At 48.1% G+C, this 18,588-nt stretch overlaps 1 protein-coding gene across 5 annotated transcripts in view; it reads right to left on the minus strand.

Annotated features, from left to right (window-relative positions):
- Positions 1 to 17,402, minus strand: part of HK2 (hexokinase 2) — a 61,508-nt gene extending 44,106 nt beyond the window's left edge. Inside the window, exons 1-2 of one of the 5 annotated variants that reach the window (XM_089922927.1) lie at positions 17,132 to 17,398; positions 16,801 to 17,040 (exon numbers count right to left, since the gene is read on the minus strand). In XM_089922927.1, coding sequence (XP_089779053.1) covers positions 16,801 to 16,863 — 63 coding nt within the window. In that variant the 5' untranslated portion in view covers positions 16,864 to 17,040; positions 17,132 to 17,398. Of the gene's footprint in view, positions 1 to 16,800 lie in introns of all 5 variants that reach the window. The other 4 variants (XM_089922929.1, XM_089922926.1, XM_089922930.1 and 1 more) reach the window with 4 other exon arrangements.
- Positions 17,403 to 18,588: the final 1,186 nt, after the last annotated feature.

Here is an 18,588-nt window from a genome sequence, read left to right on the forward strand (position 1 = left end):
ATCCCACTACACAGATAGGAAGGGCAAACAGTGGAGGGCATGGCCCATGGGGCTGCCCTGGCAGATCAGAAGGCAGCAGACATATCTCTGGACATTATCATGAGTTTGACACATGACTAAGTTGGAGCTTCCACATTACTACTTTCCCAAAGAGAAGAGAGGTCCAGAGGCCTCACTGCCACCCACCCCCACCTCCACGGATGGCTCCGGATGTTGCAAAGGAAGCAAGAGAGTTCCTGTGTGGGAAAGCAAAGCCTGTACTGCCTTGTTAAGAGGCTGCGCTGTCACTTCTTGGAGTGTGAGGTCACGAGCACAAAAGAGCAAATGTGGAATGGCCATAAGTCTACAGCAGCCATGCTTAATTTAACTCTGATGTTTAAACTGCTACAAGCCTTGTTGGAAATCCAGTCTTAACTCTCAAAGAACCTAACAAGTTAAACAGTCAGACTTTACTCAAATCATGTTGCCCTTTACCCAAGAGATTATAATCATATTTCAGTGTTCAGTGACAGATGAAAACGATGATGATCGTTCCAGTAGCTAAACATTTACCAAGCACTTCTTACCTGCCAGAAACCATCCTATGGGTTTACTGACTTGACTTCCTTTGTCCTTTTGTAATACTTCTACAACCCTGTTTTACAGGTCACTTGGTGAGGGTCAGAACTAGGATTCAAACTGAGGTGTCTGGCTCTAAAGCCAGGCCCTTAGGACCACCACCGTCACCTTTCCTGTGGACCCTCTTAGTGCGGGAGAGCGCTCTCTGCCCTGTAGTTTCTTGGATAACCTCAGTGCTCTGATTTCCTCTCCATCGGATGAGACTAAGAGAAAGGATATGGGACAGCTATGAAAAATGCAACTATAGTACCTTGGCCCAAACTTCTCTTTGGGCCATGATGATGGGCATGACGATGTATCCTCCCTGAGTTTCTTAGGGCCACTCGGGAAAGGATGATTAAATCACCTGATGTTACAGCTTCCTAAACACACCACTGAGGCCCACCTAGCCTTGGTCAGAACTGCCGTGTTGAGTGAAGGGTAGCCAAGGGAAGCAGAAGTTAGAAACAAGAAGCAGTCTCCATACAAAGACCTTTTTCCTGGATTGGGAAGGAAGAAAATGAGCTTGGCATTATCCTTCCAACTTTCACTCACAGTGCAGCCAGAAGGAGGGAGCACAAGGAATGAGCAAAGTCATGGGAGAATGTCGTTAATGTTACCAAATGTAAACAGCATAGTAAGACTATGGCTAAAAAATGCTAACTCTTAGAAGGGATCTTGGGGTAACGTGAGTTCAAAATCCCACTGAACGTAGCATTTGAGTTTATCTAGTTTGTCCCTTTCACCCCAATAGTCATCAGGCCTAGGTTTGAATGCTTCCAAGCATGACAGGCTCACCACTTCTCAAAGTTGGTTAGCTTCTACTGTTGGTCAGCTCTAGTTATTAGAAAGCTTTTCCTCAATCTGACATAAATCTACTTTCTGATAATTTCCATCTATTCTCTATTCTGCCACTTGGGATAATAGTTCCCAAACTTGGCTACACATTAGAATGACACACAAAAATTCCAAAGATCTATTCCAGACTAATCAAACTGACACCTTTAGGTCTGTCTGGGTGCTCAAACATCTCCCCCTCTCCTTTGGCTGGTATCCACCATGTCAATAATGTAATAATGATGGGCTATGTTCTGGTCAACACTGCTCAAGGTCATTTTTACCACTTTCGGCCTGGGATCTTTGAAAGTCATTACTTAAGACATTAGGCTAAAGTGTGAAATAATCCTGTGTTGATCCTGCGTGCTGGGAGTTGGAGAGACAAACCCTGTACTTGTTGAAAACAAATTTCAGTTGTTGGAAACTATCAAAGTAGAAACATTCAAGCCAACCCTCATTTAGTAGCTGGTTGTGGTGAAGTACAGGCTGTGGCATCAGAAAAGTCAGTGTTCAAATCCTGGCTCTAGCATTTGTACAGGTGTCTGAGTCCCAGTTTCCTCCCTCTAAGATGGGAGGACTAGCGCTCACAACAGAGTCACTGGCATAAATGAGGTGACATATGTAAAGCTCTCCATCTGTCTAACCTTTTTTGCTACCCATTTTCCTCTTCTTCTCCCAGACTCATCTCTGACAAGTGGCACCCTCAGAGGATCAAGGACATTTCTTAACCCTATTTAGTCATATTGGGGTTAGCAAAACAGGGGCTGGTTCCCCAAATTGCTCCTTCTCTTTCTGCGGTGGGTGTGTGGCCTATCACACTGGGCTGCTCCTCTTTAAATCTCTATCAGGAATAAAGAAGGAAAGGAGAGGGCATTCCAGGCTGGGGAAACAGAGGCAGGCCAGAAGCAAAGCCTGGCTGAGGTATGGGAAGGCCACTTGCCTACCCAGAAACAAGGGACTAAAGAGAGATAGTACTTTTAGATACGTCTATTTAGCAATCTCGAGATTAGAACTTCCTTATTGAGCAATTCTGGTCAATTTCTTTCTTCCCGTAACATACCAGTCCACGCCTGCCTCCTCTACAGAACTGTGCATACAGGCAGGAGAAGTTCTAAAGAGAAACTGGAAACAAGCAGGACCCTTTAGGGCCTTCCCAGGTACAAAAGCCTTTCCGAGTCCTGGTTCATGTTTGTGGGAAAAAGGCTTCAGCCTCCTAGACTTTCGCAGAGTTCTAAAGGTCAGATTCAAACAGTTACTAACTAGGGAAGGGAGGGAATGCAGAAACAAAGGAGGAGCAGTCAAGAAACAATAGTGAAGCAATAAAGCAGAGTCCTGGTTCCTCCTCAAGGGATACACATAACAATTATCCCTGAGTTCTTCTGCAAGAACTAAGGCCCCCATCCAGATAGAGGATGGGAACTTAAGGCTCAGCACAAGATTCCTGGAGCACCGCCCAGTTACCACCAACCAATCAGAAGAAAGTCACATACCTTGCAGCCCTCACCCCAAAATTTGCCTATAAAAACTCTTCCCTGAAAACAATCAAGGGAGTTCTAGTCTTTTAAGCACAAGCCACCCGTTCTCCCTACATGGCCCTTGCAACAAACCTTTCTCTGCTCCAAACTCCAGCATTTCGGTGTATTTGGCCCCACCGTTTGTCGGGCACATGAACTTATGTTCAACAACAAAATTAACCCCATACTATTTATGAAATAAGATAACACTCCAAATGGAAAGCCCATCTTCTTAAGTGCCCACAGTTTCCTCCAGACTAGCACTACAGAGGGGAAACTGTGTCATAGCAATGATGCAAGGAATGGAGGAAGCAGAAGATCACCCTTGTAGAGGCTCCACTTCAAAGAGTGCAGTGGCTCAGGTGTGGCAGACACAGCCCCAGCCTGGTATGAGGAAGCCCAGAAAGGAAACCCTGGAGGTGAGAGCTAGAAAGGAACCTCAGAGAAACTGAGGTCAAGGTAACAGCCTTGACTAAGGTCACAGAGTTGACACTAGAATCTGGATCACCCAGATCCCTTACTCTATTGTCAGAAACAATAAATGATAATCCTACCCCCAGTCATCCCCAAGGGCCTATATCATCTTGCAGGCCAATTTCAGTTGAATGGCTAGTGACCTTCCCTGGATTGTGAGGATACCCTATCTGGTCCCCGTGGGAAAATGGTCCTGATCAAACTACTTACATCCAGAAAAGAACAATATTCCAACGTTGAGACTTTGTTATATAAACTGCTACAAATCCTACCTTGAATACCTTAAGAGGTCTCAAAGGAAAGTATAGAAGAAACCTTAAATTTCAACATCTAAATCTGTAAGATTCCTCTCATACAACCCCTGAATCGCTGACCCCAGATTCTCTCATTTTACAGCCTATGTTGAAAACCAATTACATGCAAAGCACTATAATATACAGGAGCATAATTTAAAAAGAAATCAGTTGTGGAGATGGATAGTGGTGATAGTTGTATGTGAATGTACTTAATGCCACTGAATTGTACACTTTAAATATATATACAGTTGACCCTTGAACTACACAGGGGTTGGAGTGCCAACCCTCACTCAGTGGAAAATCCACAGTCGGCACTCCTTATACATAGTTACGCATCCAACCAACCGCAAATCATGCAGTAATGTAGTACCATAGAATATATTTATTGAAAACAATCCACATATAAGTGGACCCATACAGCTCAAACCCATATTGTTCAAGGGTCAACTTTACACACACACACACACACACACACACACGTTTTTTAAATTTTTTTAAGAAATCAGGATTCCTGTTCTCTAGGGCTTTACGAGATAGCACAGGGCTCAACTCATTATAGACTCAATAAATGTCTCTGAAATGAATGGAGGGATGGGTCTTAGGAGATAAGAAAGGCAAGAACAATGCAAAGCAGCCCATGGGAAGTGTCACATGTATGAGTAAGTGGCCTGTGAGACTGGCATTCAGGGGAGAGTTCTTCCGGGCTAAGAACATACATATCCAACATACATGTCACTGGATGTATGTTGACGTGGAGACAGTAGGGAGATCATGTGAAAAGGCTCAGAAGGTGTGGGCAAGCCCAAGATCCTAGAAGGAGGTTATGAACTTTAGAACCAGAAAGCCACTCACCTCACTACATTGCATTAGCTCCCTTTTGCAATGCCTCCATATTAGTATGATTTAATCCTATCACCTTTAATCATGGGAAGGAAGAATCATAAAGATCACCCCACTGTGTAAAGTTGCTGTGTTGTTCACTGATCAGTCAATTCTCTGTAGGGTTTAGTGTCAGGAGAAAGTCTGGCTGCCCAGAGTCACTGTGCTTCCTGCTACAGGCCAATGAAATTAAAACAACTGACTCAAGGAGAGCTGTCCTGGGCTTCCCTGGTGGCGCAGTGGTTGGGAATCCACCTGCCTAAGGCAGGGGTTGCAGGTTCGAGCCCTGGTCTGGGAAGATCCCACATGCCTCGGAGCAACTAAGCCCGTGCACCAGAACTGCTGAGCCTGCGCTCTAGAGTCAGAGAGCCATAACTGCTGGGCCCATGTGCCACAACTACTGAAGCCCACACACCGCAAAGAAGAGTGGCCCCCGCTTGCCGCAACTAAAGGAAAGCCTGTGCACAGCAATGAAGACCCAAAGCAGTCAAAAATAAATAAATAAATTTATTTGAAAAAAGGAGAGCTGTCCCTTTTGCCTTGACTATCAGGAAGCTCAGGGCTCTGTACTCGACTTTAATGAACTAAGTTTTTTGATAATCATTTCTGCCTGTCCCATGACTCTTATTCTAGAAGTCCTTTCAGTGAAAGCTGAACCATATCACCCATATCACCTAATTCTTTTAATAAGTAGGCAGAAAATAAATAATACATAATCGAGCAAATGCTCATCAGTCATCCCTACAGAACCCACCCTCCTGGTAGAAGGGTGAATTCAAGTGACCAGACTAGATAAGACAGCAACTCCATAAGCATAGTCAGAGCCAAGGACACAGGAACACCCTGAGGCACTATTGCACTGCTGGACTTCTTTCTCCAGTCTTTGGGTATTTCTTTTTTTTTCTTTTTTTTTTTGCAGTACGCGGGCCTCTCACTGCTGTGGCCTCTCCCGTTGCGGTGCACAGGCTCCGGACGCGCAGGCTCAGCGGCCATGGCTCACGGGCCCAGCCGCTCCGTGGCATGTGGGATCTTCCCGGACCGGGGCACGAACCCGTGTCCCCTGCATCGGCAGGCGGACTCTCAACCACTGCGCCACCAAGGAAGCCCGTCTTTGGGTATTTCTGATTTAGTACCTAGAACCTTCTCTCCAGGAGGTGCTGAATGAACTCGAGCTAACTCCTACATTTTAGCTGCTTCTGGACCTCAAGCAGACCAACTGACTGAATTTTAGCTTTCCTAGCACTCGTGTTTTTGTCCTAAAGATACAATCAGGTGTATATATATATTATATATATGTATATTATATATATATATGTGTGTGTGTGTGTATATATATATATATATATATATATATATATATATATATATTAGACCAGACTCCAAGGATCCAGCCTAGCCTCCTAGAAAGAAATTTAGGAAGAACCACACCCTCCTGAAGTGAAGGGCTTTGACTAGTTTCATCTGCTGTAATTCAACTATAGTCAAAACAGGGTTAGAGAGGCAGGGGCAGGGTACTGTACAGCAATGAGAAGGCAGTACCTACCGCCGCAGGCAACTACATATGTACATGAATCTCACAATATAAAGTTGGGTAAAAAAAGCCAGGTACAAAAAGGAACAGATCATATGAGTCCATTTACAGTAAGTACAGAAACAGATCTATGCCCGTAGAAGTCAGGATAGTGATTATATTTAGTGGGGGGGTATACCTGCTATTGTTGGTAATAATTTGTTACTGGATCTGGGTGGTAGTTACCTGGTGTGTTCAGTTCTCTACATAAGTTATACTTCAATTTAAAAACATAGGAAGGAAAAAGGACAAGGCACTGATTAGGCCCTAGTCTACCTACTCACATGGTCTGGCCAAAGAGGTCAAATCAGAGGGGAACGCCATAACCTAAATGCAGCCATACATAGCCTTCCAGTGACTCTATGTGCTGACACATGCTTGCAACTTAGTTTCAAAAGAATTTCATATCTTCCATTATTCCTTTGCCAGTGTTTTACTGCAAATCTTTGACAAGGAAATCAAGGTTTGAGGAAGCTTCCCCAGACCGCAGGCCAAAGTCCCTGACAGGACCCATAACATCCAGTGGCCAGATGAGTGCCCTAACCTGGGGCATAGGTGTGCCCACACAGGGAAAGCTAGGTAACTGCTGTCAGTGGCCTCATTAATAATAATGTCTTCACAGACTCCTCCTGGGAGGACCAAGATTGTGCAAAGAGCAGCAAGTTTATCCTGTAATGTTGCCAAGCCAAGGCCAGATGTTTCCGATAAGATTTAAAAAGAAAAAAGGATGAGTTGGGGAGGAAAAGACACAGCAGATCCTAGATTCTTTAAGGCTCCTGTCCTCTGAAACGCAGCTAACGAAGTGACAGATCTGCCTTGACACTTTTTTCAGATGGGACAAGGCGGACCCCCACTAGGGCGGCGCGCCACCTCAGGGAGATTCCAGCTGACGCACTGCGTACGCACATGGCTGGAGCAGCGCAGGGTGAGCGTGGAGCTCACTGAGGAGGCTTACAGGCCACTCCCCCAGGATCCTGTTGCACCGTGAGTCACAGGGTTTCCTGTTCTTCCAGTTCTTGGGCTGCATCGAGTTACAGCCAGACGGACCTCAGGCAGTAGCGCACCTGTCTGGGGTCCAGGAGACAGGCATTTGGGACGCCTGTCCCGGGACCCTCCTATCCTCAGACTATGGGGCAGCAGTGCAAAGGAATAATATGTCCCCATTCGCCCGCACATAATGATTGAGCACTAAATTGAGTGTGCCAGCGCCAGGCGCTGAGGATACCGGGATAAAGAAGACCCTTCTGCCTGCAAGTGTCCAGTCTATTGGTGGGAGGCAAATAGGTCAACAAGTTATTATAAACTGAAGGAGTAAGGACAGAGAGTAAGCAGTTTCTTTCACTATAATAAAAGACAGATTTACAATCACTTAAATCACATACATCAGTACAATTCTGAGGAGTTTTTTGTCTTGAAAAGGTTAAACATGTGTTGACCCCATGCCTAGAATGTTCTCCTACTCTGGCCTAACAAACTCCCACTTGTCCTTCAGGGCCCAGTACAAACGGCCTCTCCCCAAATACCTCCCCCAAGTTCCCAGCTGGTTATACTAACACACTTTTGACACTTGTGTCTCTTGCTCTCACTGGTCCCAGAGGACTAAAAGGCACTGACTACATGTTCCCAACTTCATATTTGTGATGCCAGAGCTCTCTCAGTACTGAGATACAGTAGATGCTCAAGACATATTTGTTATGGTGACGTCAAGGGGTGACAGAAACGCCGAGGAGAGGAGTGAGAGAGTAACTTGGGTAAAGGGGAAGAGCTGGCTACTGCAGACTGCCCAGGTGCTCAGAGCCTGGCCCTGTTCTTCAGGCCTGGGCCCACACTGCAGGTGATCCTGGCAGCAGCAGAGTTTCCTCTCCATCTACCTAGCTGCCCTGGCCAGTACCCCAGATCCCCTAGGGGTCGACCTCTGCCTCCCCTGGCCAGCCCCATGTCAGGGACCAGGGTCTGCCCCTGAGCCCATATGCCCACAGGGGCATCTGAACTCCCCACTCTTGTCTGCTGCCAACTGTCCACCTGCTGGACCAAATCACTTTGGGTCTGTCTCTTTGTACCATGTCCAGCCCCAGAACTTCCCAGTCTGCTCTACCCACCCCAGACACACCCACCATAAGCAGGGCAACCATATATCCCAGTTTGCCCAGGACAATGTTTACAGTGTGGTAGCAGCATAACTGTTAACGGTGTCTCCTTTTACTCTCAAAAGTGGCCCAGTTTGGACAATAAATTATAGGGTCACCTTAGGTACAGGCCACAAATCAAATCCTGCTCATGGTTCTTAGGGAGCCCACACCTGAATGATGAGAAAAGCCCATTCTATGCCAATGGTGCTGAAAGGAATCTGGGTTTCTTTTCAGGAAATGTTGGAGAAACTGGGTTCTTGGCTGGTCCCTTAGTACATGGCACCTGGTTTCCTCAACTGCAAAATAAAGGGTTTGGACGAGATGATCTCAAAGGTCCCTTCCCAACTGACCCCGGACTGATAACCCCATGAAACTGAAAGACAACTGGCTATCTCCAGTTGTCCCAGGCAGCCCCACACTGGGGCTAAGTGCCTGGGCTCTGGAATCATACTGCCTGGGTTTGAATTCTGGCTTGCCCTTGAGCAAGGTACTGTCCCTTTCTGTGCCTTGGTGTCTTCTTCTGAATAATAGGTAATAATAATGTCTACCCTGGAGGGCTGCCTGAGGATGACCTGAGCTGTGGTAGAGTTCACAGACAGAGCCCGGCACTTCGTGAGTGGTGTACATGTTTGTTAATTTAAGACCTTTGGGAATTGAGAGGAAAAGAGGACTGGTGGGACATGGCTGGAAGGCTTCATTAGAAGGGGTTGAGACAGGAAAATATGGGAGGAAGCAGGAGGAACTTTTGTCCCTCAAATGGGAAAAAGGAAAAGTGACAGCTTCAAATGCCCTTACTCAGCCCAAATCAAAGCTGTCCAATGGCTTATCTGGTTTCATTCCTTTATCAGACAATATGGTGTTGCCAGAAGGAAGAGGTTGGGAACAAGGCCTTCCAAGAACATAGACCATCTCCAGGCCTCCAGGGCAGGGATGCTGAGCTGAAGGTGAGAAGAGGCAGGAAGGCTGGGTGAGGTGGATGGGCACCGAGGGTTCCCAGAGCCAGGTTCTCAGGTCTGACTCACTCTCCAGGGAAGGACTATTAAGGAATTGCTTAGAGATCCACAGACAAAAGTGCAAAAAGCATGGCACTTCAAGGAAAAGGAGATTGTCTAGCTCCTGCTCCCATGGAAACAAGGCCAAGACCCCAACCAAGTTTGGACAAGACGAAGGCTGTACAGGGATGGGGGGAGTAGAGTGTGGGTTCCACACTGAAGGTCCTCTCCGGCTTTGTCAAGAACCCCAAGCACCTCAGTATCAGAAGGGGCCACACTAGACAGCCCAGAGTCTACATATGAGGGGCAAAGAGCTCTCTGCTGAGAACCAAGATGGCCAGGGACTCTCCATTCAATGTGCCAGAAAATGTGAGAATGACTGTTCCCTTCATTGAAACTCCAGGGGTCAGTGGGACTGAAACCTACCATGACCCGGTCCTGTGACTCAACAGCACAGGGACCTCAAGTGGTTCCCCCAGTGGGAAGCCAGAGTCTGGGGCAGATGTGAGGAAGTGTGAGCAAGCATCTCATTGGCCAATTTCAGCGTAAGGGGCCTCAGCAACTGCCATTGGAGCCTCTGTGATTCTGCCCTCCAGGGGAGGTACCGACAGGGAGCGGACTAGACTTCTACAGGGAAAAGGGGTTGAACAAATGCTGTGACTATTCAGTGCAGCTTTGTCTCTCATGACTTCCCAAGGAGGACGCTTCAAGCTGAGGTGTACCAAAATGCCCCAGGCAACCCAGAGACTCCCCCCCTCTACCCAATGGGAATGCTGTATCCCCAGAAGACCAGAAGGAAAGCAAGTTAGAGGAAGAGCTCAAAAATGGGTCTCCTATGCCCAGAAAAGCGAAGGTTTTAGAAGTTGGATGGGGCAGTGAGGAAGCTTCCTTATTTCTCAGCTTTAGGAACTTTCCATCCTTCTGTCCACCCTGTCCTCTGCTCTAATCCAACATAAGACAGAGAATATAAATGGGCCAGAACCCATATGCCCTAAAAGTCCTTAGGAAAAAAGAAGCGGGGCCTCTTTTGCTTCTGCCCAGATGGATAGTGCAGTCAGGTATCTGAGAGTGTGTCTATCTCTATGTCCTAATATTTGACACATAAAGTGTTGACTATGTAGCAGGCACAGCTCTAAGAACTCCACATATATTCACTCTCTCTTAAAGACCCTATTAAGGTGTTATCCACTCTCCATTTTACAAGTGGAAGAAACTGAGGCCTAGAGAGGTTAAATAACTGGCCCAGGTTCACACAGCTGGTTTGTGGTGAGCCAGGATTCCACCCCAGGGAGCCTGGCTCTACTTCTCAGCACACAGCCTCTCCCAGTGACTGCTGGACTGTCCCTCAGTGGGTACCAACGGCCCCTTCCCTCTGCTTCCTGAGATAGGAGTTCCACCAACTCATATGCCTGCCTTGTTCAGAAGCCTGGAAAATGCCTGGCTTTCAGAGAAACCCCAGCAACAGCCAGGGTGAGGTTCTCCTGGGGTCAGCTGAGCGAACTTCTCTCCCACTGGCTTCCTGGAGTGCTTACCTTGCCCACATTTTTCTGGCTGAAAACAGAAAAAGTTACTCAGGTAACCCACACTTCAGCCAGGGGTCATGGACATCTGCTAACTACTGTGGTCTGCAGACCTCACCTTAAATTCATCTTTTGTAAAAGGCCACTTCCCACCATGACTATCCCATGACATGGCACACTGAGAGCTAAGAACTATGGTCCTAGTTGCAGCTACTACTAAGTCGCTGTATGACCATTAGCGATGCACTATAATACTGGAATGGGGATAGGCCATGTTCTTCTGATGCAGTTTCTCAACCTATAGATATCTGGGGTCAGAAAAGTCTTTTTTTTTTTTTTTTGGCAGGGGGGCTGTCCTGGGCATTGTAGGATGTTTAGCATTATCCCTTGCCTCTGCTTACTAGATGCAATGACACATCTTCATCCACCTGCCTGTGATGACCAAAAATGTCTTCAGACATCACCAAAGTCCACCTGGGGGATGAAATCACTAACAGTTGAAAACCACTGCTCTAAAGGAGTAGTTAAAAACAAACAAACAGCAACAACAAAAAACCACAGGCTTCGCCCCTGTAAATTGGGGTAGGGTAAAAACTCTTGCTCTTTATGATAGGCTGGGTAGCCCCTCACAAGATTATCCAGCCCAAAATGTCAATAGCACCGAGGTTGAGAGACCTGCTTTAGAGGTAAGCAGGAACAGCTACCTGTGATCTATGGTGTGAGATATTAAGTCGCAGCCAGCGATCTCCGCGATTTGATTTGCCACACCTCCACCCCCACTACTTTTGAAAGTCAAAGACAGACGGCACACAGTGTTGGAAAACAAACCAAACTTGCTGACTTCAAAACTCAACAGTGATAATGAGGAACCAGTTATCAAGAGCCACCTTTTAAACCGGAAGTATCTGAAAAAAGGAAGCCAGTTTTCTGGGGTTCCTGAGCTCTTTTAGTACATCAGATCTCCTTACTACGGCTGCCAGATTTTGAGAAAACTTGTGGTTTGTGTTGTTTTGAGTCTCCCTGGAAAAGGGTCCCTAGCTGCCCTCAAACTCCTCAGGGTGCTAGAAAAGTTCAACTTTGAAAAGTGATGTTAAAAAAAAAAATGTCGGCTTTGTCTGAGGAGCCTCAGAGAGAATTTTAATTCATTCAGGGGTAAAGAGAAAAGAGCTTCTTGGCCGCTCTCTGAAATAGAAATTTGACAATACAAAACAAATGGATGACTAGTAAAAGCTACAAAATATTCCTGCTACCATCAATTGTCTTCGGAGCAGGAAAGGGACTTGGTACTAAGTTGAACAAATGAGGCAAATTGTACCTGTCAATGTCAGTTAACTCAGCCAAAAATAATCTTACTAAGGTTTTAATCAGTACTTTACTCCCATACTTTCATCCCCTATCTGAAGATTAATGGCACATAGTAGGTGCTCAAAAAATATCAGTTGAGATTCCCTTGAGGTCCCTAATTCCCCATCCCATGAGAATGACTGCCATGACCCTTTAGTGGATGTAAAGTATCTATTTCTAGAGCCTCATCTCACCAGACAGCTGAAAGGTGTCTTAGTCTCAATTTCCCACATAGTAACTATACCCACAGTAGGTTCTCAAAAAACATTAAACTCTTATCTCTTGGGGGTTCTGTTGAATCTTTCTGCTTCCAAGATATTCTCCCCTCTCATTAACTCCAGAGTTGAAAGCTGCCCCTCACTAATGTAGTAAAGAGCCCAAGTGAACTATCTATATTCCAAGATTGTATGTCACCAGTCTGTGTGTGTTAAAATAATCGGTTAATGTCTAAAGGAAGGCATGTATACTTCATTTCACTTCCATGGTTAATCCTGATTCTCATGCTTAAGAGACAAAAATCCTGTATCTTGTATACTATTTAAAGCTCAATTAATTAAAAGAATCCTCTAACTCTCCAGACAGGACAAAAACCCTTGATTGCTGGAGGACAGTAAACATCCTTTTTCTCTCTCCCCCTCTCTCTCCCTGCCTCCCTTTCCCCTCAGGATCAGTCTCACGCCAAGCCTCAGGCCTTGGTGAGGGAACAGCTCACTGTCTTTCCCTCCAAGTGTCCCCCCACCCTTGGATACCCACCCCTTCAACCCAGTACCAGCATCCCCCCCAGCTGCCTCTCACCCTCTTCCACTTCCTGCAGCCCTTGCTCTGCTTCTTTTCCCAGGAAGGTCCACTCCTTCATTCTTGGACTCACTGAACACCTCACCAGTGGCCATAAACTGGCTATAAAGGTGAACAGCTAGGATTCTCCCTGCCCTGTAACTACCAACTCCAATGTATGATGGAATGGTGACCAGGTGTGACATTTAGAGGAATGGTGATTCAAGTCTTTGGGAATGCAGATAGAGAAGATGAGGCTGAGGTGGGGGGTGGGGTCAGGGAGCAATCAGTATGCAGTCTTTTTTTTTTTTTTGAAGTATATTTGATTTACAATGTTGCCTTAGTTTCTGGTATACAGTAAAGTGATTCAGTTATACACAACATATATATATATATATACATATTCTTTTTCATATTCTTTTCCATTATGGTTTATTACAGGATGTTGAATATAGTCCCCTGTGCTATATAGTAGGACCTTATTGTTTATCTTTTTTTTTATTATTATTTTTTTTTTGCGGTATGCGGGCCTCTCACTGTTGTGGCCTCTCCCGTTGCGGAGCACAGGCTCCGGACGTGCAGGCTCAGCGGCCATGGCTCACGGGCCTAGCCACTCCGCGGCATGTGGGATCTTCCCGGACCGGGGCACGAACCCGTGTCCCCTGCATCGGCAGGCGGACTCTCAACCACTGCGCCACCAGGGAAGCCCCTGTTTATCTATTTTATATATAGTAGTTTGTATCTGCTAATCCCAAACTCCTAATGTATTCTTCCCCCACCCCCTTTCCCCTTCGGTAACCATTAGTTTGTTTTCTATGTCTGTGAGTCTGTTTCTGTTTCATAAATAAGTTCATTTGTGTCATATTAGATTCCACATATAAGTTATAGTACACAGTCTTCTGAAATGATCCAGTCTGGCTCCAGAAAGAGACTGGAAACAAAACCTAGGAGGCCTCTGAAGTAACCCAGAGACCAGCTGACCAAGGTAAAGCAATCAGAAAGGAAAGTCAGTGAAATGGGTCCAGGGCTCTCAGTCAGAATAATCAGAGGGTACTGGTGCCACTAATCTGACCAAGAGAAGAGCTACCTGCATTTCTGGACATGCTGGGTGAGGGTGCTGCCAGCATCCAAGAGTGAACACAGACACGGGCCAGGATGGGGTCTTCTGATGGTTCCAGAGGCAGGGGGTGTGGTCAAGAGCATGGGCCTCTGGAGCCCAAATGCATGGCTTCAATTTCCAGCCTTTACAAAAAAGCTAGTGACCTTGAACAAGTCACTCTGTGCCTCGGCTCCTTACCAGTAAAACAGGGATGCTGATAATAGTATCTTCTTCATGGTGTTGTTATGAATGTTAATAAGCTAACATATGTAAAGAGCTTAAAACCACCTGGTACACAGTAAACGCTATATGCGTTTGCTCTTGAGTTTCAAAGTGTCAATCAGCACAAAACACTAGGCTTGTCTATCAGGGGACAAGTGATTCTGATGGGGCTAGTTTTGGGCAGGTGAACCTAAACTTTCCCTGCCTCAGACTACAACCCAGATTATGTAAAATAATAGGGATTTCAGAAGAGTTCAAATCAAGGCCTTTTCAAAAGACTGTAAAACTAAAGCTTCAACCTTCTCTCCTAATTCTTCCTTCTAGTAGCAACTTTAAGAGATCCTTCCATAATATTCTCTCTGATTATCTCCCTATTTCCTAACTGCTGCTGGAAACAGGCAGCTTTGCTCACCTAAACTGGGAGGCCAGGTCCCAGCTTCCACACCTGCTGAGTTAAGGCCTGACTCAATTCTGCCCCCATTGGTAATTTGGAGGAAATACACCCAAGTGTCCCTGAGACACTTGACAGGCTGCAAATGTAGAGAAGACTACAAGAAAGACCTTTTCACATTGCTGTGCTTAATCATCACAACTCCCTAAAGTGAAGAAGGTTGCTGTTGTCATCCCTGTTTTACAAAAACAAATTGGCGGTCCAAAGAAGCAAAGTGACTTGCTCAGAGTCCTGTGGTTAATAAACCACAAAACAGAGATTAGAACTCATTTCTACATACCCTGGTTAATTCTCTTTCCAGTTTGGGACTAAAGCTATGACCCCTCCCCGTTCCAGGCCCGGAAGGTTCCAGTCCTAGCCTCCATCCTCTGGTTTCGGGGAGGGTAAATTTGTGGTCCTAGGTTCCTTCCTCTGGACAGGGGGTGAGTAAATTTAAATGTCCTGGGGCAATATTCAACCAACTGAGAAGACCTCTCCTGAATTAATGGTCCTCCAGCTTTGTATTCTAGGACTTGCCAAGAGATGACTGTCCCAAGGGTTAACTCACTTCTTGGGCAAAGAAGTCCAACGAAGTTGCCAAGGTCCTGCCGGATCACAGACACGTTCTTAAATAAACTGAATTAAAGTGCAGAGCAGAGCCTTATCCCAGGATTGAGTTAGAAAGTAACAGCCACTTACAAGCAGACTAAAACTCAACTAAACCAGCGGCCCTCTGCTCCCTACTCCAGTCTGAGGCTAAGTAATGTCATGGTATTTTGGGTTCATCTGCCACGGCTTTGAAAACACTGTGATGGCAACCCACCTTCCTCTCCTTTGCTCTCAGGATCTCCAGAATGGGAGTATGAGCAGGTCGCCCCACATAAAGATAACGTCAAAACATTTGCCCAAAAATGTGTTCCCATTGAGATACAGAAATTTCAAGTATGTAATTGAGCAACGCTCTGTCATTGACTCACAGACACCCTCCACCCCCGCCCCAGCCCACCCTCTCGTCTCAAGTCCTAGCTGAGGCCCAGGGCCAGGAGCCAATCCCGAAATCCCGAGCGTTTCAGAAACTCAATTCTCCCCAGAGAGCGCCTGGGGCCCAGCCTAGCCCCACCCACTCTCCATACCCAGAGGCACAGAGAGCGAGGCTCCCCGGCGGGGCCAGAGGCTTTGTCTTACGTAAAAGACCTGGCCCGAGCAAGAGCTCGGACTTAGGCGGGGTGCTGCTGAGACAGAAGCGGGCAGACAGGTCAGGGCTCACGACAGGGAAAAGCTCGTTTTCGGAAGGACAAAAATCTCCAGGAAGACGGCAAAGAGGGGAAAAGGGGGTGTTGGTCCTCTCGGAGAAACTTTTAGGTACACCAGAAGTAACATCCAAAGTCCACCCCCCATTTGGGGGCGGGCCCGAAGATGGGGTACTCAAGGCAGGGCGGCCCCGAGGCAGGCGCTGGGAATGGGCATGGGGGGGGGCGTACGCCCCTCGCGGAGCCACAGTTCCGGGCGCCTCAGTTCCGGGGAAGGGGTGCGGCGGGCGGAGTTTCTCTGACCCTTTCCCAGCTTCTTCCCGCGTGGTCTTCTCCCCAAGCCCACCTCCGCAAGGCCGTGAGGAACGCTAGGGGGAATCGTAGGTCCCCAAAATGTGGTCCTTTAGCGCGGGAGGAACCCAGGCAACCCCGCGCGGCAACGGAGCCTTCCCCCAACTCACCCCCCCGCCACGATTCTCCCCACGTGCTCTGGCCGGAACTCAGGCAGCGAAAGGGGGGCTCCTCCCACGTGGGCCCAGCAGTCAAAGACTACGTGCCGGGTGGCCCGCCCCTCCAAAAAAAAAAAAGCGCGAGCGCGCGCAGGGCCGCAGAGAGGGAGAGCCGCGCGGTGCGCGAGCCCCGTAGCCTCGCACGCGCGCACACGTCTGCCCGTGCCTAGCGGACGTGGCTCCTCCAGCCCAGGACTTTCCCCGCCGCGCTGATATTTTCCGCGTCCGCGGCCCGGAATGGGAAGGAAGCGGGTCCCCGCAGGGTCTAAGAGGAGAGTCCCAGCCGGCCGGGACCCCGGAGAGAGGGCCGGGGACAAAGCAATGTTGTCAGGCGAGCCAGCCGCCCCCGCCCGTTCTTACTTACCTTCTGCACTTGGTCATGGTTGAGCTCCGTAAAGAAGTAGGCGAGCAGATGCGAGGCGATCATCCTGCTGCGGCCCGACAGCGCCGAGATGGGAAACCGAGGCTGGAGCGCTTGCGGGGGAGGAGGGCGGCGCGGTCTGACCGCTTTGTCCGGGCTTGGAGGCCCGGTTGGGAGCGATGAGTCCGGGAGGTACACAAAGAAGGCACACGATGGCGCGCCCAGCTGGAGAGTTTCGGGACTCTAAAAACAGGTTTTGATAGTCACAACTGCTGAAGGACCAAGAATCACTCCCAGCGACGTGCTGGGATGCCCCCACTGTCAAGGTACTAACTTCAGCCACAGAATCACTAAGGCTCAACTTGAGAAGAATAGCAGCTTGGCTCCACTAGGGCGACAGGACCTCTCCGGCTCACACGCGCGCTGCTCTCGCCAGCGGATCTTCTCGGCTCGGTGACACGCTGGTGCTAGCGGCGGTCCGGGACTCCTGCGCTGGAGTTTCGTGCAACAATGTGGCTTATTGAGGGGTTGCCGGCTCGCGGGCCGCCGGGTCAGTGACGCGCGCACGCCCATTGGCTGCGCGGGGAGGGTGTGTGTGCCCACGGGCCGCCCGCCGCCGCGGTGCAGCCAGTCAGAGCGGACGGCCCGCGGGCGCGGCCGCTCAGACACCCGAGCCGGCAAGCTGGAGGGGCGCACCCGGGGCGGGGGGAGGGGCCAGGCAGCATGGTTGAGACGTGTGGTCCGTGGCAACAGGCTGGGGCGGAAAGGCGCATGAGCCACCGCCGCGTCAGGCCCAGCTATGTGTGTGGGGGGGGCCCATAATCACAGACCCGGAGTGTGGGGTGACTGGAAAGTCGGGTCACCGGACTTGCACACGCCCTGGGCGGGGAGAGAAACACTGCCTGGCATCTCGGGGTCATGTGAGGGGCCCCCGCTACTGGGTCACATTTCTGAAGCATCTTAGTTCTCACCTATTGTGGCTCCGCGCAATGCTGATGCAAAGTGAGCCGCCGCAACTGCTGCTTACTTTATGCCAGGCACCACAAAACTGAATGGATGTGAGTTTTACTAACCTTGTTTTACAGATGAGGAAACGGAGCCCTTAAGAGACTTGCCCAAGGTCACACAGTTAATGAGTGGCAGGTAAGGGAAGAAACCCACGTCCGTCTTTGAGGCCCTATTCTTTTCCCTATTATCCCATCCTGCCACTGTAAGAGCCGGGAAGTAAAAAGCAGGAAAAGAACTTTGTCTGCAGCTGTGGGACTGATGCGTGGGTGAAACTGGGTGGGTGATAAGTGCATAACCAAATGATCCTGGACGTGTGTGGGGTGGGGTGGCTTATGGATGCTGAGAGGAGTAGGAGCCACAGCCACAGCTAATGCCCGGCATCAGACGTTTTCTTTTTTTCCTTTTTTTTTTTTTCTAATTTTATTGAAGTATAGTTGATTTACAATGCTGTGTTCATTTCTGCTGTACAGCAAAGTGATGCAGTTATATATTCTTTTTCATATTCTTTCCCATTATGGTTCATCACAGGGTATTGAATCTAGTTCCCTGTGCTATACAGTAGGACCTTGCTGTTTATCCATCCTATATATAATAGTTTGCATCTGCTAACCCCAGACTTCCAATCCTTCCCCCCTCCCTTCCCCCCACCTGCAACCACAAGTCTGTTCTCTGTATCTGAGTCTGTTTCTGTTCCATAGATATGTTCATTTGTATCGTATTTTAGCTTACATACATAAGTGATATCATGTATTTGTCTTTCTCTTTCTGACTTACTTCACTTAG

The sequence above is a fragment of the Delphinapterus leucas genome, chromosome 13 (genome assembly GCF_059928025.1).
Source record: "Delphinapterus leucas isolate spDelLeu-1000000601 "Yukka" chromosome 13, BTC_Dleu_Yukka2, whole genome shotgun sequence".
In the NCBI taxonomy this organism is placed as follows: Eukaryota; Metazoa; Chordata; class Mammalia; order Artiodactyla; family Monodontidae; genus Delphinapterus; species Delphinapterus leucas.